The sequence below is a fragment of the Seriola dumerili genome, unplaced genomic scaffold (assembly GCF_002260705.1).
Source record: "Seriola dumerili isolate Sdu_G_001 unplaced genomic scaffold, Sdu_1.0 BDQW01000086.1, whole genome shotgun sequence".
NCBI classification, from domain to species: Eukaryota; Metazoa; Chordata; class Actinopteri; order Carangiformes; family Carangidae; genus Seriola; species Seriola dumerili.
Window position 1 is genome coordinate 873,302 of NW_019174341.1, and position 22,609 is coordinate 895,910.

The following is a 22,609-nucleotide window of genomic DNA, read 5'->3' on the forward strand; positions in this document are numbered from 1 at the left end:
TGTACTTCCTGTACAACAACAAATAAAAAATGATTGTGTACAGTCGATTTATTCGTAAACTTAGAGGAGCAGTTGTCATTCAGGGACAAATAACAGATGAGCAGTTCCTATTAGAAAGGCTTTAATGGAGCCCTGGACTCTGATGCCATCTAGTGGTGTCTATCAGTTACTGACACAAACTGCAGCTTCTTTGTTTCTTTGGCACAATCATCAAATAAAAATCAGGATTTTCAAAACACTGTAAAGCAGAATCTGATTTGGTTACTCATGAGTTAAATGTGTTGAGTGATGGACAGATTAATATCGTGCTGCTCAGTGTGAAACATTGTGACTGAACTCCCTGTTTCGTGTTTTAAGAAGACAAATGATCTGTGACACTGAACATGATCGGAAGAAAATTACCGAAAATTCAACGCCTCAAGAAAAATAAAATGATCTAATTAAACATTAATTTACTCATCAATCAAAAATGAAATGTAATCATCAATCGGCTTGTTTAATGATCATTTCATTATTTTTTCTATGTATTGTATTTAAACAATTAAAATACAAATTACATCATCTTAAATGTTCAGTATTAGTTATGTAATTAATTATAACGAGCAGCTGAACAAGTCGGTCACCATTATGAAGGTGCACATTTAAAGTCGCAGTCGCTGTATTTCTTAAACAGTGTTTACCCACATCATCCAGGAAACTTTTCTTCCGTCAGAAGTAGGGACTGATAATCAAGAGCAATACTGATATTCACCTTCAGTTTATTAGGTACACCGGGTCAAAATCAATGCAGTTGAATACTGTGCAAAAAATCCCACCTTCAGAGAAACTGTGAGACAGAGAGGTGTTTACAGCTTTTTAGTGGTGAAACAATTAATCGATCAATCAACTGACAAACAAATACGCAACTGTTTTTTTTTTTCCAATTGATTTAGTTATGTTATTTTTCATGCAACGATTCCAAACACAGTCCGGTTCCAGCTGCTACAATGTGAGGAGTTATTGTTTTTCTTTTGTTTTACGTGACAGTAAACTGAAGCTTTAGGTTTTAGACTCCTGGTTGGACGAAACACGTGATCTGAATACGTCACACCTTGGGTTTCAGTAAACTGTGATTTCAAAGATTGTCATTTAAAAAAAATTATTTTTAGGCACTTCATAGTAGATTCATCAGGCTGCAGCTGATGATTATTGCCCATTATTTTAGGTCGTTAGTCTGTTAAATGTCAAAAATAATGAAAAATTGGTCAAATCATATCAAGGTGGCATCTCGATCATCAAAGCAGTTGCAGATTATTTTTCTGACGATCAACCAATCGATTAATTGTTTCAGCCATACATCAATTGACAAAATAACAATAATTGAACAATCATTGTTAGTTGCAGCCCTACTCTCAACACTGATTTTCTAAAGTGGAAACAGGAGTTATGACTCTATTCTACCTCTACCTCAATGTCAACAGGCTTCAGTTTTCGGACAAACATGATGTCGTCATCATCATTAAGGTCTGGCTCGTCGGAGCCGTCCTCTGGCTCCTCTTTACAGACGACCTGCGAGGACTCTGAGAACTCCATGGGCAGTTCAAACACCGTTTTCAGATAATCTCCCTTTCTGCCGTTTTTCCCTGCCATGGCGATCACCTGAGAGGCGATGGACCAGGCGAACTCCACCTTCCGGTGACTCTGAGAGCTCAAGTCAAAGTTGTACTCCAGAATCTCGTACAGAGCGGGAACGTAACGGTTGCAGTTTTGTTCCACATACTGGTGCATCTCAAAGAGGACTCCTCTTGTCAGCAGTCTCAAATCGAGTTTTGTTTTGGCCTCTGGTTTTGAGGCAACATCAAGGCCCAATCCTATTTCTTTGCAGAGGTGATAGCTGTTGATCTTTTTCACCTGTTGCACATTTCCACTGCAATCCCTCCTTTCTGTGCCTAGACTTAAACTTCCTGAGTCCAGATGCTTCAGACAGTTGCTCGTCGGTGGTTGTGGACTGAGCTGTGAATGACCATTCAGTGGGACAACCATGTTCAACCAGCAGTTTATCTTCGGCGTTATGTTTTGCTTTTTCATCAAGCTTTTCTGTGTCATGTACCATCTCTGGATCACCTGCGAGGCCTCGGTCGCACCACTCTGCAGATCAAGATCAAAATTGTGCTCGAGGATGTCATTAACTGTCTCATGGACCGCTCCGCACAGCTCTCGGACAAAGCTGAATATTTCAAACACAGCGCCTGTGGTCAGGTCACTCAGATCAAGCTTCTGGCTGGCCGGATGTTCTTCTGTCGACCAAAGATTGAGACCTAACTTTTTACAGAATGGGTGAGGCTCCGCATCTGTCCGCTGGCTTGTAGCTGAGAATGATGAATCCCAGTTTATGTGCTGCTCTGTTTCAAGTTCCTGTTCAGTTTGAAAACTGCTGGTCACATCAACTGTGTTGTAAATCTCTGGGAACTGGAAGGGACTGCTGAGAAACTCTGTTTTCTGTCTAGCAGGATGGTTCTGAAGAGTCCTTTCTTTTGTCATCATGTAAAATATAAAATTACGTTGACGCAGTTCATCTTGGAGGACAAGGTTGAAGTTGTTGTCCAGAATGTCAAATAAGAAACTTCGTAAGCTCTTCCTCATCGCAGTTGCAAATTTTAAAACCTCCAACAACACCCAGTTGGTGAGTAGATGTAGATCTAAGTTCTGTCTCTTGCCTGAGCTGACATTAAAGTCTAAACCGATCTCTCTGCAGTGGGCAAACAAGTCATTAACTTTGCTCGACTTCAGGATCTGTTTTGAGCGCGTAGCTCGCCTCATCCACAGCCTCTGTTTAAGTGTTTTTACGTGTATGTTCTTGTTTTTGTCGTCAGAAAACAGACCAGAGATTGCCTCATCCTTTGGATGAAAGTTAAACAAACGAGAGTCAAAGCCGTTAGCCTGAGGTTGCACTGGGGAAACAATAACTTCCTCTTCTTCTTGCTTTACATCCAGTGCCACCGCCAACTCTGTTTCTACAGCTGTTCCTGATGAACAGCTTTCAAACTTGATTTCTTCTGGTCCGACCTCGGCACCTGACAGCATTTCTGTCTCAAAATCAATTGGACACATGTATGACAGGTCACTATCCTGATTAATTTCTTGGGCATCAGTGTACCTGTGCCTCAGTGTTTCCCGTCTTTTACCGGGCACAATTAGTGTTTCCAGTTCTTGGTAAAGTTTGTCAGGGTTTTGTCTCTTTTTACACTTCTGCTCCTGTTTCTTGAGCCGGACTGTAAACGCCTCCTTGCGGAAAGTGTCTCTGTCCTCAGCTGTTAGGCAGGAATATTTTCTGTCCATCAGTTTGTGGAATTGCAAGCGGAACTGCAGTTTATCCAACTCCTGGCCAAAATTTTGCTTGACCAAATCGTATATTATCTGAGTGTGTGCTCCACAAAGCACTCTGGAAAAATCAAGCATCTCCAGCATCACACCATTGGTCAGCAGATTTGGGTCTAGCTTCTGTTCGGGTGTCTCATTGGGTCGAACAGCCAGAGTCACACCGCTTTCTCTACAGAAAGGGTAAACATCATCTCTTCGTTTTAATTGCGTTCCTTTTCTCCTTATACTTAACGTACTGCACACAGCCCCATTACTCTCCGTCATGTGACGTTCTGAAGATTGGCTGCTTTTGTTCCCGTCAGTAAGGACCGAACTATCCGCAATTTTGTTTCTCTTAGGGTAGTACCGTCTAGGCAACTCTGAACCTACGGACGCCATTATAATGTTTGGATCTGGTAGTGTAAATACTTCTTTCCATCTTTGTGGTTTCATCTTGATTTGTTCCTTCAACTGCCTTGTTTTACTGTGAACACGTGTTGCATACTCATAGAACTGCATGTCATTGTCCGTGTCTAGGCTGAGGTCAAAATTGAACTCTAGCATTTCAAACAGGAAATACTTCTCAGACTTGGTCACTGTTTTGGCAAAGTCACAAAGCTCCAGCATCACGCCGTTCGTCAGCAGACTCTGATCTAACTTTTCCTTCCTTTCCAATGCCGCATTGAACTCCAAACCGATGTCAACAGACTCTGGGAAGGGGACTGCGACTTTCTGATACCTAATTCCATGGTGGATACGGCGCTGCCAAATGTAGTGGTCATCGATGTTGTCCATGCTGACATCCGAACCCCAAATCAGTTGTGGAGAGCCCTGGCAAATGAGATTCAGGTGACTCTTCCGCAGAATAAGCCAAAAACAAACGTCAACATGTGGAGTGTCCAGAGATGTGGTGCGAATTAGACTGAGCTCGTACTCACTTTGTATCCTGAACAATATCTCAGGAACTGGATCCAGAAAGACTCCCAGTCGACTTCCTTGCAGAGAAAACCCAGATATTTTCTTTTGGAGCGGCTGTAGGCAACATCTTCTGCTGCTGCATGACTGTGACTTCTTCCCAGTCTATGAGTAGAACCACAACACACAGATTGTGAGTTAGTAACAGCAGCAGAATTTATAACCTTAAACCCTTTACGAATTTCAGGTTTCCTGATGCTTCCTTCCAGGGGACAGGCTCTTTGATTATCACAATTAAACAGTAAATGGTAGTATCACAAAAGTCATTAAATTTTCCGGAAATATAGTGAAATTACTTCACAGCATGTTTACCCAATAAACTGAACAGTTATCCATTCAATACCAATAATTATAATTTCATTGTTATGTGTTATGTTACGTCATTAAGACGTTAACAAGCAAAAATGTAAATAATTAGTCAATTCCAGCTTTTCAAATGTGAACATTTACTGTTTTATGTCATTGTAAAATCATTAGGGTTTTGAAATGTTGGTTGGACAAAACAAATATTTCACCATCGCCTTGGGGTGTGGAGAACTGTGATGGCTATTTTCATTGTTTTCTGATATTTTCTAGACCACACAATCACACCATCAATCGTTTAGATTTTAAAAACAATAATAGAAGTAGGTTGTTGGATGCCAAATTGATTCAAATTTGATTAACATTTGTTGAATTTCAGATTTGATGAACAAAATGTGTGAATAGCATAAGGCTTTGTTTGCAAAAGATTAATTACTTTATCATAAACCTTGTGTAGATTACACTCTCAATATGATACCCGAGTTTTGGTACTGAGCCCTAATTATCCCAAAGCGTTGACAGATAGATGTATGAAGCTGAGATAAATATACACTCTTGTTATCTACCTTGATATGTTGTATAGCAAAGTGTTTTTAAATCCCAGTTTCAATTCCAGTGGCCAACATTTCCAAAAAACACTAAATATGTCAGAATTAATATTGGAAAAGTACAAACGATGCACAGTACACCAAGAATATTGATAGTGCAGCCATTAAAAGTATGTGATTTTGGAGCTAAATATTTTACAGAGTTGTGAGCAGTGAAACATAAAACTCTATTAAACCCATTATATACACGATAAATGAGCAACACTGGCAAGCTAAGTGGATTTTCTTTTACTTTTTTACATACATTAAACTGTGCCATAAACAGTAACAGAATGAGAGCTGCTGAGGTGAATAGCATGTAGTATACAGTGTTCACCACCACAGGTCAGTCAAATATAGTCAATGTTATCAACTGAGCAGTGAGGAGCCTGTGAGAGCACGTGAAGAATGAGAACAAACATGTATTGTAAACATAAATCACGAATGAAGACTCACTGGGCTGAAGGAACTTGTGTATTTGTATATACATTTTAAAACATCGAGCTTTGGCTTTAAAAATAATAATAAGAAAGTTTACATGTCCTTTTTTACCAATGGGACTTGAACGTAGCATTAGTTTGAAGCGTCTTCTATACGTTTCAGTTCTACGCCAAAATGGCCGCGACAAACAAAACTTCTCTCTCTAAGTCCGAAACACTGCGCATATAATGATTCGTGTCGTGCGGGACGGAGCGGGAAACAGCTCAGCAGTTAGTCATCACGTGTTCAGCTGAAAACAAACAACCTGACCCGTTCACGAAGCAACAAAAACACAGAAACAAACGTTGACGCGACCGTTAGCCTCTCGTAGGGAAGCTAACGTTAGGTGAGCAAACCAGGCGCAAAGACGCGTTTACGGCGTCAGAACGAGCACGGAGGGGAAACACGAGCACTTACCGTCGACCGGAGCACAACCCGGTTCCCCCGGTGGTTCGAGAGGCCGGTGAAGCACGTTATCATGCAGTTACTGAGGACACTGCTCCCCGTGAGGTGCTGCAGCAGGACACACACATGTAAACTCACCCCCCACACACCCCCTACGGGCCGCGTTCAGGGACATATCGGAAATCTCGCTTTCGCAGTTTACTTCACATTTATGTAATCCACTTATAACAGACAGTTATCCGGTCTGCCCAAGCAGCATCAACAGGATACGTAAAAGAGATATCATGGTTATATAGGTGGATTGGTTGTTTTAGTAAGTAATAACGTGATGGACAAGGGAACATAAATTATGTTTCCGCCCGGTTTCGAACCGGGGACCTTTCGCGTGTTAGGCGAACGTGATAACCACTACACTACGGAAACTATATGAAAACACCTCGTCACTATCATAATTCCTATACTTAAACAGTAAAGTACCGGTCTAAGTACACCAGGATATCAATGTGCAATAAATACATACATACATAACAATAAACAAGTAAACAAAATAATAGTAATCAAAAATACACAAATATTTAATAGCCTAAAGCTTTAAAATGTTAAATAAATGTTAATAAAATGTTTTAAGTTTTAACGGCTTTTTTAATTTGTACATATATAGGGGAAATGTATTATTTGCTGTTTACTAAAAAAGTTTGTTTTATAATATTTTGATTCATAATAATCATAATCGCATAACTGACTTTTCCAAAGTATGGTACTCTACTACGGTATTGATCAATAATAAAGTTCATTCAAAGGACATTCATATATTTTTTAAAATATATAATTGTGTTATTTTCCAAAAAAAGATTTTGTTGAGTCATTCAGAAATTTGTTCAGTGTTACAGTGATCAGCGTAACGTTTGATTCGTATCTAACAATCAATCAGAAGCAGTTAACCTGAATTTACATTTACACATAACTTTAGTTGAGAGTCGTTTATTTTATGTCACTTGATTATACTTTTAATAATTTCCTGTTAATAAGCTAAGCTACGTGTGATGTTCTTTGATAATGGCCTGCAGCTCTGGACTGCATCAATAACAACAGTTTAAATACCACGTTCAGATATTTCAGGCATTTTATAGCCCTTTTATTTAAAAAACAAATTTTACCTGCTGAGAAAAAGGGGTTTTGCTAATGCATCTGATCTTATGAAGGAAGAATTTGCCAAGAATAACATCAAGATTTACATTTAACTGAAGTTTGGAGTTATTCACTGTGCACTGCCATTGTGTGAAAAACAACATGAAATCAGAAGGAGGTTTTATTCATCACTGCCTGACTTCTTTATTAAAACAACAGTTTGTTAAGCTTCACTGTAAAAAGATCAGCTGCTCTTCTGTTGGTTTTCTGGCAACGTAGCTGCTCAGACAGTTTGCTGTAGTTTTAAACCACACTTGCTTTTACCATAGTAACCATAGTGTCACCAAACCAACCAGGACGCAAATCTTAAGGATTGCAACTTTGAATGTGGTTAATAGCCTAAGTTTGACTTTAGCGAATCAAATTGAAGACAATGAAGAAAAGTCTTGACATCAGAGAACAAATTTCCTGATATTTTCTCAATTCACAAAACTTTATTTTCTAGGAAAAATAATTTCATCCATTTGTGAAGACTTCATTTGTCAGCAGGGTTTCAGAGAGAGGACAGCACTGCCGCTCTTTCGATGCGAGGGTGGGGGAGGGGAAGGAAGCCGGGCGGAGAGCCGTTCAGTTGCAGTAGTTCTGCAGGTCGAAGATGTTGCAGGGCTTGTGGCAGCACTGCTCCACGATGCCTCGCTTCACCATCATCTCCATCTGGTCCTTGAAGGCGAACTCGGCCACTTCGTTTTCACCGCCCGCCGCCGCAGCTCCACCCGCCTTGGGAGGGAGGAAACCTGATGGGACAGATGTTCAGAGGGAGAGTCATCATCCTGGTACAAACAGTTCTATTTCCACAGTTTTATGTTTATGTTTCTGTACCTTACTGACAGCAAATTAACGTTTCTTATTGTCTAATCATTCACCGACTCATTATCTTAACTTCTGCCTCTGCCGTTTGTTTTATTGGTGCCGTGTGAGTCGGTGGTCTCACCCAGCAGAGGGTCGACGTCTCTCTTGGGGTTGTAGAAGAAGCCTCTGTCCCCACAGACCAGGTACAGGGCGTCGACCAGGTGCGAGCCGCAAAGGTGCTGCGGGGGGGCGACGGCCTGGGAGCCCGGCCACGATACGATCAGTAAGACCAGCAGAGAGACAGACTGGAGCCACAGCGCCGCCATGCTGGAGGAGAGCCGGACACACACCTGTACGATTTTATCTCTAGATACTACGACTTAAAAACACAACCTGACGGATCCGGGATTATTCAGGTCAATGCCAAAAGTTAAAAGAAAATCCAGGAACAATATGTCAGCTGATATTCATCTTTTACATGAATGAGGAGTTAGCTTTGTCAAGTTTATCAGTCTGTAATAAAAACTGATGAAGATATGGAGAGAGGAAGGAGGGAAAGAACAAGGAGAGGAGATGTAGAGGAGGAGGTGAAGTTGGGGGATGAGGAGAATAGCTCACCTGGAGCTGACGGAGGAGAAGATACAGAAGGAAGAGAAGTGGAGGTCATCTGTAAAGCCAAAGGAGGAGAAAGAGGAGGTGATGGAGGAGGAGTGGTAGCTTACCTGTAGAGTTGGTGGAGGAGGAGGAGGAGGAGGAGGTGAGTCTGTGATGAAGAGGAGGAGCAGTGGCAGCTGAGAGCAGGTTGATGTGAGGCAGAACAGAGGGTCTCGCCTCCATTTATACTCCACGCCTCCTCCTCCACGCCCACAGCCCTCACGGGGACATCAACCCGTTTGTCACGTTGCGGGGACTCGGCCCGTCGACAAAAACCAAGTCCTCCAAATATAATCAATCAGTCGGTTTCAGGTGTGTGTGTGTGGAAAACAGATAACCTGCCAGTCAGCACATATGAAGTGGCTCAGTTTAGTTCTGATTGACTGGCTACAACACTTAGTAAAACAAACAGAGCTAATGAGCCGCCGTGATCTGATCACCTCTTACTGACAAATACCGATCATCAATCAGCCGCTGCTGAGCCCAGCAGCACAAAGTAAAGTAAGTAAAGACGTCCGATAAATGCTAAATGCTGTTAAAGTATAAAACAAGAATCAAATGGAAATACTAAAGAAAAGCACAAGTACGACACAGTGACCTCAGATTAGTTCAGACAGGTTTCCATCCACTTGTTTTTAAGTGCATATTCAAAATAAAATGTGCATTTAAAATGACTAAAAACAACTAGACCTATGTTCTCACGTTATCCCAAATGTTTCGATCAATGCTCAATCGCAGAGAAATACATGATTTTAATCCTGGTAATGGTCAGTTTCATTCGGTCTGTCACATCCATCGGCTCCACAACAGCACAAAGTTTTAGACATTAAAACTCTTTTGTCATTTTAACAAAGCTGAAGGATTATTTTCCGAGTGCGTTCACGTCATTCTCACACTCATTTTTCCATCTTTTTAATAGTGTTTGGTCTCGTCCATCCTGTAATTTGACGTTGGGTTGTGTGAGGTACTAATCAATAGTCTGAGCTGCAGTGGTTTGGGATCAGCGTGCTCTCAGTTCAGACGAGCAGCAGCAGCACGGCTACAGAAGCTGAGCGACGTGCTGCTGTGGACGGGGACAGCAAGAAAACTCATTTTAGCCACTTAAACAAATGCTCACAGAAAAAAAAGCTAATATCAGTTGAAGTGTCACTTTATTCTGAATATTTTCACGACTTTATCTTCCGTCAAACAGCCCTTTTCTTTTGGAACTACATTTTTTCAGGCATTGAACTCATCATATTCCTATGAACAAGCGCAACTACGCTTAGCTCTGTCCGACTTGGCGTGGTGGCGCTTATGTGTAGGTATACGATGGTTCAATGATTCGCAAACTGTAGTTTCAAAGTAAAGGGCTGTTTGACGGCAGATAAAGAGAGAAAATACTCAAGAAAACGTGGCTAAAACGCATCCTGTTGCTTCTCTAAACTGGGAGCTGACCCGAATCTACTGCAGGTGAACTGGTGCAGATAACTACCTCAAACAAGCCCACGTCAAATAACCACAACTATTACTTAAACTCACTACACCAACACACACACACACAGCATTCAAAGAGAGCTTAATGGGTGTCATATTTGTGCTGACAGAGCTCTTGTTGCAGCCTGATTGTCACTTAGAGAGGAAACCCAACTAACCGTGACGGAGCGTCGCCATGACAGACTGTTCATGACGGAGGAGGAAGTGTTTCTCAGTATCGTGACCAGTCCATCAAACCTCTCCTGTACCTTTCTGATGTGTTCTGCCCTCAGATATCGGGCTGTTGATGACCTCAGTGCAACTGCATATTCATTTGAGTTCTCTGTCTGTTATTCTTTTGTAATTATTCATTTAGTTTTGTTTTACTTTTACCTTTGTTTTCCTGTGTACGTGTTGTTGTAATTCATATGTTGCATTTATCAGGGGGAGAGAATAGGAGGTAAAAGTAGGAAAATCACAGTGCAGAAATCCTCTGTTACGTTTGTCATTTTACTGAAGTAAGGTAGGATGAAGGTTTGAATCTGCAAAGCTGTTAAATAAATGCAGTGGAGTTAAAAGAATAAATTATATCTGTTATGGGGCTTTCAGACAGAATGAAGCAACTTCCCTCTGAAACCCATTATTTCAGTATTAATGGCAACAACCAGGCAGCAAATAGAAGCGAGGCATCCAGCCAGGCACAGAGAGTAAACGGAAAGCAGACTTAGAAGCGGTTGCTGAGGAAACAGAGCTCCTTGCCCAGGCTGCTCTCTGTACCTGAGGTCACCCACCTTGCTGCTTCCCTTCTGCTTGTTATTAGCGGGCTAATGCTAACCCCCGTTCCTTAGCACTGGAAAGATAAATCTTTGTTGCTGGCGTCGATAGACTCGGAGCTTCCTGCTTCACAGTGACCTGTCCCGCTACAAGTTTTGAGAAACTCTGCCTATGTTTGTTTTGTCCCATGCGACTCCCCCGAGTGTTCGAACGGCGAATCAAGTGGCGAGCGCAGCGCAAATTACATTCTGTCTGAAAGCCTGATTAGACCTCTTACTAACGAACTGGTGCACATTTCATTAACAGAAATCCAAACAGACTTCAGCCCCATTCAGATGGGATTTATGTCTCTTGGGGACATTTTTCACCCCCACCCCAGTAATTGCTACTGCCAAAATGGCCGCCTGTTTTCACGTGGACATGGCTTCAGACGAGTCCTTGTATTTTTAAGTGAATTCTTCCATGTAAATAGAAATATTTTCACTAATCTGATAGATGGACACCATTATATAAAGTAGAGATGGGATGGTATACCTAGAGCATTAAACTGAATTTTCTTAAGATAAACCTGACTCACAGAAGTAAACCTGGTTTAACTGCTAATCCTGCTTCATGAAACAAACACAGAAGCTCCAGTCTTTAAATACATCATTCTTCTACTTCCTGTTTCTAATTCTCATCTCATACTACTGTGACAATGCATTTGATTTCCTGTTTTTATTGTTATTTGAACCAAAACAAAGAAATCTCCACATGTTGTATTGCAATAATATGTTCATCCTTTAATTCAAGTGACAGAGACACTTTAGACTTAAGATACAGCGTAATCATTATTGTCTATCATTTTCATACAGATCAAGATCCAGATGAAAAACATCTTCATTTTCATATTGTGAATAAAAAGAGGGAGTGTTTCCCTCTCACACGGTGAAAAGCAGATGACCACTGAAGGTACTAACGTGATTCTGATTGTCATATATCGTATTGTTCGCCCACAGATGCAAACTAACGACGTCTCCAGCCTCCAGACGCAGTACAGCACCTTGAGAAGAACTCCCGTAACCCGACGCCTGCTGCTCAACTGCTGTAAAAATGTGGTTTGTGTTCTTGACCAACACAGCGGCTGTATTGGATGCATGCACACCTATGTGCCACTCAAAGTGGTACGCTCCTCTCACCGGTGCAGTGAACACACCTGTGGGACACGTGTTTCTGTCAGTCAGCTGTTGCAACATCTGTCAATCACAATGACTTCAACATAGCAGGAAAGGTTAAGGCTTAAACACATACTTGCGGACGACTCCGTCCACAACAACACATTGTTCAGCTTCTGTGCCGGTGCTCCTGCTGCTTCTCCAAACTGGGAGCGCACTGATCTGAATCTACCCCACGTCAAATCACCTGAACTATCACGTTAATATTTCAGAGGTCAGTACCTGTGTTTGGATCGTAGGCACCTCCAATGTTTGTCAGGACGTGTTTGAAGACCAGAGCAGTGTGTGTGTTGAAGGGTCCGATAGCTTTCAAGCCATCAGACAACAGAGAGGCTGAGAAAGCCACCTGCTGGGCTGAGAGAGAGAGTTATTTCATTATTTAAAACTGTCCATGGATATAACAATGATTTCATTTTTCTATGTGTTTCTGTACTATCTATGAAAACTGCTGTGGTTGCAAACTTTACAGTCAATCAATTTTCTAGAGCTCACAGTCTCATTAACTCATTAAGTCAGATAGCAACTAAAATTGTTATTCCTAGATTAGTTACACTAATGATCTACTGTTCCCATTTAAAAACATCCAGTTCTGATTTGTGCAGAATCATACATTCCCCATTGACTGACTAAGCATAAATATTCATAACTGAGCAAAGATAATGGCCTTTCACCAGTAGGTGGTGCTACAGTACAAATATAATTTAAAATCACTGTGTAAGAAATAGTCTTATCAGCACAGGAGCTTGTGTGAGTGCAGCATCTTCAAAGACTGTAAAGTGTTTGGCCACAGGGGGGCGCTGTGAGTGACTACATTTTGTAAAAATTAAATATCTTGCTGTAAATCTCAGCAGCAGAAGCAGCTGACAGCAACCACACGTTCTCCAAGTATTTGGTTTCAGCACCAGAGAATATCTTTCAGAATATCTGAGAACAGGTAACTCTGAGAGTGTGATTTCTCTGCACCAACTATGATTTTGGAAATTGCTCGACTATGTTTGTAAAATTAAAGTCAGTAAACATGTTGGGTTCACCTCTTATATCCATCACTTTGCATGTTCCTGAACATCGCTACCTGATATAATACTCTACCTTGAACCTTGTTTTGTAAGGATGCCATGTCCTTCTGCAGTTGGTCCACGGAGAGAATCAACTCTTTCAGCAGAGCGTGGCTGTTCAGTGAAACGGTTTCATGCTGACCCGTGGAGACGGAGCAGAGCAGCAGCAACGGCAGGAAACACACAGTGATCTTCATTCTCACACTGGACGTTCACACAGTCCAACTCTGTCTTCTGCAAACCTGTGTGATCTTTATGTAGCAGAGAAAAAAGAGGCGTGTAGACGGATGTCAGGGACGTGCACGCGTTTTTCAAAGCAGCTGCTTAGTTCAACAAGCACGATCAGATATTTTCTGACCCTGAACACCTGTTAATCAAACAGCTTTTCACTCTGATCGATTGGATCCAACAGGAACATAAAATGATCTGCTAAAAATGACATGTTTCTGTTCATTTCACATTAGAGATTTCTAACTCTGTTATATTCAGAAGACAATATATTGAACTATGGAACAGCCCTCAGAGTCTCTGTGGACATTGCTCCAGACACGTCTTTGTGCTGTGAATTTCTCCCTGTGCCGAGCTGCTTTTCAGGCCGTCACTGATTGTGTCTGATCGATCGACACCAACATACACTGTAGTTTTATTTTGGAACCAAACAAGAAATGAAAGCCATCAGGAGTGAGACGCTGTATTTTATCCAATGGGCTGTTGTAATGTCAGCTGCAGGTAGGTTCTGCTGTTCTCTTCGGAGTCAGGTTTGATAGACTGGATATGTAACGTCTGGAGACAGGCATGAACCCTAAAGCAAACACAGTCCAGTTGAACAAATAAACATCATCAAGGTCTGTCAACAGTAGTTTACTTCCTGCGTCAGACAAAAAAGGGACAAAAAAGGGGTTTAACTGAGGAATCAGTCCGAAAGTCAAACAAATCCGGTAACTGCAAAACACAGTCCAAAGCAGGGTCAGCGAGTAAGTTCGGCCTTGGGCCAGTTGTTTCCTAATGCATTAGATATCTGGCAGGAGCATAAGCAAAGGCTAATTTAAGAAATTGATTTATAAAAATGCAACTGGAATTTACTTTGTTACTGCTCATGTGAGGTTCTGTGGCCCAGTCACACGTTCGTTTGACTGATTTACTGAATTGTGATATTTTTTTTGGCTATTTCAGAGGTCTGTCAAGCAAGCAACAGAACCTTTGGAACTTCCTGTCAGAACTTTTCAGAATAAAAACTCTCAGCTCGAAACTAAGCATTGCTGCTGAAAGCAAACATTCTTGTGTTTTTACTTTTAAAGAGGAAGTGATGCAGTGGATAACTGTTGCTGCTATGGCCAAGATCTGTTTTAGCACCAGGTGCTGTGCACTGACTGCAGTGCAGCCTGTGGCCTGATGGGCGACTGTTTGCATCTGGCATTCACTGTCACCATGGATAAAAGTATAATAAGCATCTTCAGGTGGTAGATTCTCGCGCTTTGTGACGCAACAGTAAGTTCGGCACAGCTGGTGATTCAAGTATCTTCGACTTCCCTTCAGCTCTGTAGTGCCGCTCTGAGGAGGGTTCGGTCAGTACAGCGTATTGTAGACCATCTCCTGTGGTTAAACTATCACCCAGAACAATAAGTTAAACGTCTGAAGATATTACCCCCCCTCCCCGTAGGCCCTCCTGTCTGAATGGGGCTTTATTTGGGACTTGATAGTGGTGGTGCTGCATGAAAAACACCATTGACATCACTCACAGGTATAAACCACATGAAAAATTCATCATATTTGACCCAATTTTAGTAACGCACTTTTCAAACATGTCATTGGTTCAAATTCATGTTTATATGGATTTAATGAAAGGATTTAATTACCACTGACCTCAGGGCTGAAGGGGCATCTAACAGTTGGTAACCGTCACCTTCAGAGGAACTGTCCAGGATCAGGTCAGACTTATTTAAACCAACTTTATGAAAATTAATTTTCTCAAAATGAACCCGACTAACAGAAGTAAACCTGGTTTAACTGCTGATCTTGCTTCATGAAACAAACACAGAAAGGTCCAGTCCTCTCACTGCATCTCTCCAACTTTCTGTTTCTTACTCCCGTGACTGTGACAGTGCGATTGAATTTGTTTATAATGTAATTTAAATTTGAAACAAAAATAATGAATAAACAACCCACAGATAATATTGCAATAATATGTTTGTGCTTTAATTCAAATGACAGAATCAGAACAATGAATCTCCTCAAACTTTGAAAAGAGAAAAAAAGGCTGCAGTAAAACTGTTGTTGTCTGTCATCGAGCGAGTGAAGAAAAGGAGGGAGTGTTTCCCGCTCACATGGTGAAAAGCAGGTGACCACTGAAGGTGGTATGGCGATTGGTGTTGTCATATGTCTTACTGTTCACCCACAAACGCACAAACACGACATCTCCAGCCTCCAGAAGCAGATTAGCGCCTTGAGAAGAACTCCCGAAATGAGACGCCTGCTGCTCATATGCTGCAAAAATGTGGTTTGTGTTCTTGACCAACACAGCGGCTGTATTGGATGCATGCACACCTATGTGCCACTCAAAGTGGTACGCTCCTCTCACCGGTGCAGTGAACACACCTGTGGGACACGTGTTTCTGTCAGTCAGCTGTTGCGACATCTGTCAATCACAGTGACGTGAACAAAGCAGGAAAGGGACATTTACTGTTAATGTTTCAGAGGTCAGTACCTGTGTTTGGATCGTAGCCACTTCCAATGTTTGTCATGACGTGTTTGAAGATCAGAGTGGTGTGTTTGTCGAAGGGTCCGATAGTCGCCTCACCTTCAGCCACCAGAGAGGCTGAGAAAGCCACCTGTTGGGCTGAGAGAGAGTTGTGTCATTATCTTAAGCTGTTTGGTATTAACAATAATATCATTATTCTGAGTTTTTTTTACTATCTTCTAAATTGCTTATTTTGAGTCTCACCCTCTCCAAAAATCAAATACAGTGGTGTGACGACAGGAACATTTATTGCTTGACAGATAAACAAGGCGACCAAACGTCCCTGTGTTGGGCGGCCCGGCTTGGACCGGGCAGCAGAGCAGAGGGGCAGACGTTCAGACGGGGCGTTGTGTTTGTTTTGGCCAACAGATGGCGCTCACCACTCGCTGTAGCAGCTACATCACTTCTTTCTTCTACTGACCACTTGCTCGGCTAGTTGTAGAAAAAACGGACGCGTAAAACTCGACCAGAAACCAGAAAGTGTCGAGTGAATCCACAACGCCAGCACATCTTTTCAAGCTAGGAGGTCACCCAGGAATCAGGGGTGGGATTGTGGGACTTTGGGATGGTTCTCAGCACCAGATAATAGCTTTATTATCATGAAACAATGACTTATAAGTTATTTTCTAACTAAAAGATAAGACTAACAATGATGCTGACATACCTTCCAGATTTTGCTTCAGTTTGTTGATCTCAGTCTCGTGCCTCTCCACCACAGTCTCCTGCCTCTCCAGTTCTTTGAGCCTTGCTGCATATGCTGACAAAAGAACACAAATAACCGTGGGGGTAAAGTGGGGTTTGGCAGGTGGGGGAAGATTTGTGATGGTGGTGGGTGGGGGCTGTGCATGTTGAGGTCTTCTCCATAGGGATATATATGTGCATACATTCGTAAGGAACTTTACATTTTGTATTAATCAAGTAAACCTAAAACCTTTGTTTAGACTTTGGCTCAGTGAAGTGTCAGCTCAATAATGTCATGGCCGCGCTGCAAAATCAGCTATTCGTTTCATATCATCATCAATGGTTTGACAACAGTAGGTCTATTATGCCATGAGATATTTTTGTAACAGTGGCTCCTAGTGAAGTTTTCCTGGTGCCGCTACATCACTACCTGACATGATACTCTACCTTGATTCTCTTTCTGTAAGGACGTCACCTCCACCTTCAGTTGAGCCAATGAGGCGGTCATCTCTCTCAGCACAGTGTGGACGTCCTGTGTCTCCGTGTCATGCTGACCCGTGGAGACGGAGCAGAGCAGCAGCAACGGCAGGAAACACACAGTGATCTTCATTCTCACACTGGACGTTCACACAGTCCAACTCTGTCTTCTGCAAACCTGTGTGATCTTTATGTAGCAGAGAAAAAAGAGGCGTGTAGACGGATGTCAGGGACGTGCACGCGTTTTTCAAAGCAGCTGCTTAGTTCAACAAGCACGATCAGATATTTTCTGACCCTGAACACCTGTTAATCAAACAGCTTTTCACTCTGATCGATTGGATCCAACATGAACAGAAGATTATCTGCTAAAAATGACATGTTTCTGTTCATTTCACATTAGAGATTTCTAACTCTGTTATATTCAGAAGACAATATATTGAACTATGGAACAGCCCTCAGAGTCTCTGTGGACATTGCTCCAGACACGTCTTTGTGCTGTGAATTTCTCCCTGTGCCGAGCTGCTTTTCAGGCCGTCACTGATTGTGTCTGATCGATCGACACCAACATACTGAGGAATCAGTCCGAAAGTCAAACAAGTCCGAGTGAAGATGGGCTGGTGATAGGGAGCAGGTTTGTGGGCAGTTTGGAAAATCATTAATAATTAACTGAGTCAGCTATTTCCTGGTCCTGTTTGTTATGTACACGTGGACGTACAGGCTGCTATCAGTGGATTTCATGTCTGTGTTTTTGGTAATGAGGTTTTATGAACCAGTGAAACACAGTTGGATGGAAAACGGGTTCATTACTCGAAGCTTTTTAAATCAGATCTCAATGGAGACCTCTGCTGGTCAAAGTGAGGAAAAGCGCTGTGATGCAAAAATATTTCACAACAAACCAACACATGAATCTCCTTGAAACAAAATGATTGAATTGATTGATGAATACATGAATGCATTAATAAATATGTAAATTGATACATAACTAGATAAACATGTTCTGTTGCATAAACCAGGAAACTGAAAAACAATAAAGATAACATCTCACATTGTGGATTTAGACATTTAGACTCAGAGGAAGTGAATAAAGTGAGGAGTGTACACACACTTGCACTTGTCTGTAGTATAATGAATAAAGTAAGAATTGTTGGAGTTACACACCTCAACCTACAAAGTCTTGCTGTGTTTCGCACGTTTGTGAAACCAGATTTCGACGCAGTCACGCGGGAGTGTGTGGAAACGAAGCTTCACACGTCATTGGTCGAGTGAATCCAGCCTCAGTACAAAGCTTCACTGCGAATAGATTCATTTTTGTGATGTAATGTGATTTTAGCATTTTTCAGTTTTCTGAAAATAAACTAAAAATAGACTTACAGGAGTAAATGTGGTTTAACTGATAATCTTGCTCTCAGTATGAAGGGCAGTAGCCGAGTTAATCCACTGGGTGTCGTAGTTGCGCCCCTTTATTTCCTGCTGAATTTTTCCTCTATGGGGCACCATAGCTTTGAGATGCGATCTGTGCGGGACGCCAACTGTATGTTAATATTGTTGATGTTATTTTATTTCATTATTTTAAGTAATTTATTTTCAGTGTTTCATTTGATTTGATTATTTAGCCCCATTTCTGTATTTCAGTGCCCAAAGTGTTTTCTACACAAGGAGCCAGCAGTCATATTGTAGTAAACTTTTATTCATCATGTAACCCAGCATTATTAAAGTATACTCTTTATCTTTTGTGTAAGAGTAAACTCTGTTGCAATGATCTCTGACCATATCCAGTGAATTCTTTGAAACTCTTTGGGACTCCAGGAGATGTGCAGCTGTGTTGGAAGTTAAGTGTTGGTGAAGAGGTCCAGACTCATATTCTGGCCCAGACCTGGACTTCTGACCCCCGACGTCATTGTGAACTAAAACATGCCACTGGGTCTCAGCCACAATCTATAACTACTGAGTCCAGCGCTTCCTTCTCCCCGTACGACACCCCCACCACACACACCAAGAAACACAACGCAGGGTCCTAGCAGCACATGCACAATTACAAGTACATCACTTTACCTTTCTCTGTTTCTTATTCTCATTATAAAAATAAAGAAATATCCAAAGATAGTACTGCAATAAAGTGTTTATCCTTTAATTCAAATGACAATCAGAAAATGTAATCACTTTAAACTTTGATAAGAAAATAAAGAAATACAGTATAACCATTATTTTTCTATGATTTTCATGCAGATTCAGATAAAAAACATATAGTGAAGAAAAGGAGGGAGTGTTTCCCTCTCACATGGTGAAAAGCAGATGACCACTGAAGGTGGTATGGCGATTCATATTGTCAAATACCTTTGCACCGTGCCACAAACGCACAAACACGACATCTCCAGCCTCCAGACGCAGATTAGCGCATTGAGAAGAACTCCCGTAACCGGATCCCTGGTGCTCAGCTACTGCAAAAATGTGGTTTGTGTTCTTGACCAACACAGCGGCTGTATTGGATGCATGCACACCTATGTGCCACTCAAAGTGGTACGCTCCTCTCACCGGTGCAGTGAACACACCTGTGGGACACGTGTTTCTGTCAGTCAGCTGTTGCGACATCTGTCAATCACAGTGACGTGAACAAAGCAGGAAAGGGACATTTGCTATCAAAGTGACAGTTCGGGTTCTTTGACGTGGGGTTGAGCGAGGTAGTAATCCACAGTGAGAGTATTACCAGCAGTAGCTCAGCGCTACCGTATTCCTGCGCATGCTGTAGTTGCGCTTTTGCATAGTAGTGTTGTGCGTAGGAATACGGTAGTTCAGTGGTTCACAAACTACTTGTGAACTGAACTACATTATTCAAAACCGCCGTATCAATAAGCTCCAACCTCAACGGTTCTGCTATCGGTACTGGAGCAGTCACTTTTCTTTTTTTTTCTCTGCTAGATAAACGTTTTCTTTCCGTTTAAGTACCGGACCGATAAGCAGTATCGGTAAGAGTAGTAGTACCCATCCCTACACATTGCTCAGCTTCTGTACCGGTGCTCCTGCTGCTTCTCCAAACTGGGAGCGCCCTGATCTGAATCTGCTGCAGGTGAGACACTGACAATAGATCAGTCCCTTGCACAACCCAAAGCTTAATAACCTGAACTGTCACTTGGATATTTCAGAGGTCAGTACCTGTGTTTGGATCGTAGGCACCTCCAATGTTTGTCAGGACGTGTTTGAAGATCAGAGTGGTGTGTTTGTTGAAGGGTCCGATAGTTTGCGCGCCATCAGCCAACAGAGAGGCTGAGAAAGCCACCTGTTGGGCTGAGAGAGAGAAAGCCTTGTGATTATGTTAAACTGTCTTTGGTGTTCACAATGAAACCATTATTCTGTGTCTTTTTTTATAAACAAGGAAAATACAAACAAATAAAATACAACAGGCTCATCGCAACAGTCGGAGGTCAGGCCCTAATTTCTAGGTCAGAAAACCTCTGTTAGCACAGGACTGTGTGTAAATGCAATAATCTTCAAAGACTGTAAAGTGTTTGGCCACCAGGTGGCGCTGTAAGTGATTGAATTGTGTAAAAATGAAACGTGTTCCTCAGATCTCAGATCTAGCAGCAGCTGACAGCAATCACACATTTTCTCCAAGAAACACGTTCTGTTGATCTTCAGCTGATGAAGGGGAAATAAAATGATTGCAGATACGGCAGCATTTGGTTTCAGCACCAGATATCTATATTGTTATGAAATAGTGATAGTGTTGTCATTTTCTGTCTAAAAGATCAGAGTAATGATGATTTCGACGTAATACCTTCCAGATTTTTCTTCAGCATTTTGATCTCAGCCTCCTGCTGCGCCACCACAGCCTCCTGCTTCTCCAGCTCTTTCAGCTTCGCTGCAGATGCTGAAGAAAGAGCACAAATAACTGAGTGAGATTTTTCTGCTTGAATGTATTTGTAAAATTTAAGCAAACAAAATCCAAAATGTTGGGTTACTTAATTATATTTCCATTGTTTTGGATATGAACTGCTTTGGCATAAGATAGATAAAACAACAGTGGATCCTAGTGAAGTTTCCCTGGTGCTGTTACTTCTGTCACTACCTGAGATAATACTCTACCTTGATTCACTTCCTGTAAGGACGTCACCTCCACCTTCAGTACGGCCAGTGAGGCGGTCATCTCTCTCAGCACAGTGCGGACGTCCTGTGGAAAGGGCTGTTGGAGTGTCTTCGTCTTAGGCTGACCCGTGGAGACGGAGACGACCAGCAGCAACAGCAGGAAACACACAGTGATCTTCATTCTCACACTGGACGTTCACACAGTCCAACTCTGTCTTCTGCAAACCTGTGTGGTCTTTATAAAGCAGAGCGAAAAGAGGCGTGTAGACCAAGGAGGTGGAATCATTTGTAGATGCAGTAGCTTGAACCAGAACAGTCACATACCTGTATTTTCTGGCGTGTAGATGGATGTCAGGGACGTGCACACATTTTTAAAGCAGCTGCTTAGTTCAACAAGCACGATCAGATATTGTCTGACCCTGAACACCTGTTAATCAAACAGCTTTTCACTCTGATCAGTTGGATCCAACATGAACAGATTATCTGCCAGTTAGAACAGTTTTGTTTATTTCACATTAGAGATTTCTGTTTCTTTTTTTCTTTGTTCTTCCCGCTGGTTTAAAGTGGGCGTGGCTTTTGCCTGGAACACACTGCCTGCGCTGCGTATATCACATCACGCGAGTAATGTAGGCGAGAAACCGAATCTGTTGATCACGCAACAAGACGAGAGACGCGCGTCTCACTCAGGCAGTGCGCGCGCTCTAACCCGATAACATGGGCGCCAAAATGTAGAACCAAGACGTTGCACAACCACGACGCATCCAGCGTGTTCCTGGCCTCACCTGGAAAGAGGTGACGTCATATGTCCATGCACCAATTAGAACACAGGTTCTTGTTGGCATGGTATTTTAATACAGATGCTTTTTAAAACATTACATGCTGTAAAACTTTGAACATTAGCTTGTGTGCAGAGGTGTAGTACTGTTTGCATGGTTTAGCTTACTGACTGTCATGTTTCTGTGTAAAAGCATCACAGATAAAGAAACTGGCAGCTTCCAGCATCTTTTAAGGTGGAATGTTTTCGTGCTTGATACTCAATGCAAGACTGACGTTTGGAAATCAATCAATACATCTTAAATGTCAAATGACAACTTTAACCATTACATTTGTTTTTATTAGCTCTTTCATGATATAACCTTTAGTGATGATCGGATCTTTAAGTGCTTAAAAATGTAGATAAATTTCACCGGATTTTTCCAACTGTGCATATTTTATTTCATCGCTTGGAGAATAAAAGTGGCGGAGCGTTGTTCTGGTGCGCTCTGGCAGCACTACACCTGTGCTTGTGTTTCCACTTGCATTTATGAGCTGAATTTTCTGAACCTTCCCTAAATATGTCTTTCCCAAAATGGGTCACTGCACCTTTTTTATTGGGTCGCTAATTGGCTGAATAAAAATGTATACATTCAATTCATA

General features: G+C 41.9%; 5 protein-coding genes and 1 non-coding gene across 6 annotated transcripts; all 6 read right to left on the minus strand.

The window, feature by feature from the left end:
- Positions 1-494: 494 nt before the first annotated feature.
- On the minus strand, positions 495-6,212 carry LOC111221365. Its single transcript, XM_022744725.1, has 3 exons — positions 6,102-6,212; positions 4,278-4,419; positions 495-4,170 (listed from the first exon to the last, which is right to left on the minus strand). The coding sequence occupies exon 3, from the start codon at positions 4,132-4,134 to the stop codon at positions 1,432-1,434; it is 2,703 nt and encodes a 900-aa protein (XP_022600446.1). The 5' UTR covers positions 4,135-4,170; positions 4,278-4,419; positions 6,102-6,212; the 3' UTR covers positions 495-1,431.
- Positions 6,213-6,439: 227 nt separating this feature from the next.
- trnav-aac lies at positions 6,440-6,512 on the minus strand. The gene has a single exon. It is a non-coding gene; the product is annotated as a tRNA-Val (tRNA).
- A 1,179-nt stretch (positions 6,513-7,691) lies between these two features.
- Positions 7,692-8,872, minus strand: ins (insulin). The gene is made up of 3 exons (XM_022744743.1): positions 8,789-8,872; positions 8,209-8,393; positions 7,692-8,011 (listed from the first exon to the last, which is right to left on the minus strand). Exons 2-3 carry the CDS (start codon positions 8,390-8,392, stop codon positions 7,845-7,847), a joined length of 351 nt encoding a protein of 116 aa, XP_022600464.1. The 5' UTR covers position 8,393; positions 8,789-8,872; the 3' UTR covers positions 7,692-7,844.
- A 2,833-nt stretch (positions 8,873-11,705) lies between these two features.
- LOC111221376 (complement C1q-like protein 2) lies at positions 11,706-13,521 on the minus strand. Its single transcript, XM_022744742.1, has 3 exons — positions 13,253-13,521; positions 12,386-12,517; positions 11,706-12,144 (listed from the first exon to the last, which is right to left on the minus strand). Exons 1-3 carry the CDS (start codon positions 13,413-13,415, stop codon positions 11,870-11,872), a joined length of 570 nt encoding a protein of 189 aa, XP_022600463.1. The 5' UTR covers positions 13,416-13,521; the 3' UTR covers positions 11,706-11,869.
- Positions 13,522-15,392: 1,871 nt separating this feature from the next.
- On the minus strand, positions 15,393-17,339 carry LOC111221372 (complement C1q-like protein 2). The gene is made up of 4 exons (XM_022744737.1): positions 17,084-17,339; positions 16,620-16,712; positions 15,923-16,054; positions 15,393-15,813 (listed from the first exon to the last, which is right to left on the minus strand). The coding sequence occupies exons 1-4, from the start codon at positions 17,244-17,246 to the stop codon at positions 15,539-15,541; spliced, it is 663 nt and encodes a 220-aa protein (XP_022600458.1). The 5' UTR covers positions 17,247-17,339; the 3' UTR covers positions 15,393-15,538.
- Positions 17,340-19,220: 1,881 nt separating this feature from the next.
- Positions 19,221-21,420, minus strand: LOC111221373 (complement C1q-like protein 2). The gene is made up of 4 exons (XM_022744738.1): positions 21,194-21,420; positions 20,886-20,978; positions 20,264-20,395; positions 19,221-19,662 (listed from the first exon to the last, which is right to left on the minus strand). The coding sequence occupies exons 1-4, from the start codon at positions 21,372-21,374 to the stop codon at positions 19,388-19,390; spliced, it is 681 nt and encodes a 226-aa protein (XP_022600459.1). The 5' UTR covers positions 21,375-21,420; the 3' UTR covers positions 19,221-19,387.
- Between the last annotated feature and the right edge of the window lie 1,189 nt (positions 21,421-22,609).

Excerpts from the sequence above, each read along its gene's own strand:
- LOC111221365 (XM_022744725.1), bottom strand. The coding sequence starts at position 4,134 with ATGGACAACATCGATGACCACTACATTTGGCAGCGCCGTATCCACCAT.
- ins (XM_022744743.1), bottom strand. The coding sequence starts at position 8,392 with ATGGCGGCGCTGTGGCTCCAGTCTGTCTCTCTGCTGGTCTTACTGATC. Across the intron at positions 8,012-8,208 it reads AGACGTCGACCCTCTGCTGG|GTTTCCTCCCTCCCAAGGCG; the intron begins GTGAGACCACCG and ends CTGTCCCATCAG.
- LOC111221376 (XM_022744742.1), bottom strand. The coding sequence starts at position 13,415 with ATGAAGATCACTGTGTGTTTCCTGCCGTTGCTGCTGCTCTGCTCCGTC. Across the intron at positions 12,518-13,252 it reads CTTACAAAACAAGGTTCAAG|CCCAGCAGGTGGCTTTCTCA; the intron begins GTAGAGTATTAT and ends TCTCTCTCTCAG. Across the intron at positions 12,145-12,385 it reads TGCCTACGATCCAAACACAG|GTGTGTTCACTGCACCGGTG; the intron begins GTACTGACCTCT and ends CGTGTCCCACAG.
- LOC111221372 (XM_022744737.1), bottom strand. The coding sequence starts at position 17,246 with ATGAAGATCACTGTGTGTTTCCTGCCGTTGCTGCTGCTCTGCTCCGTC. Across the intron at positions 16,055-16,619 it reads ACTGAAGCAAAATCTGGAAG|CCCAACAGGTGGCTTTCTCA; the intron begins GTATGTCAGCAT and ends ACTCTCTCTCAG. Across the intron at positions 15,814-15,922 it reads TGGCTACGATCCAAACACAG|GTGTGTTCACTGCACCGGTG; the intron begins GTACTGACCTCT and ends CGTGTCCCACAG.
- LOC111221373 (XM_022744738.1), bottom strand. The coding sequence starts at position 21,374 with ATGAAGATCACTGTGTGTTTCCTGCTGTTGCTGCTGGTCGTCTCCGTC. Across the intron at positions 20,979-21,193 it reads CTTACAGGAAGTGAATCAAG|CATCTGCAGCGAAGCTGAAA; the intron begins GTAGAGTATTAT and ends CTCTTTCTTCAG. Across the intron at positions 19,663-20,263 it reads TGCCTACGATCCAAACACAG|GTGTGTTCACTGCACCGGTG; the intron begins GTACTGACCTCT and ends CGTGTCCCACAG.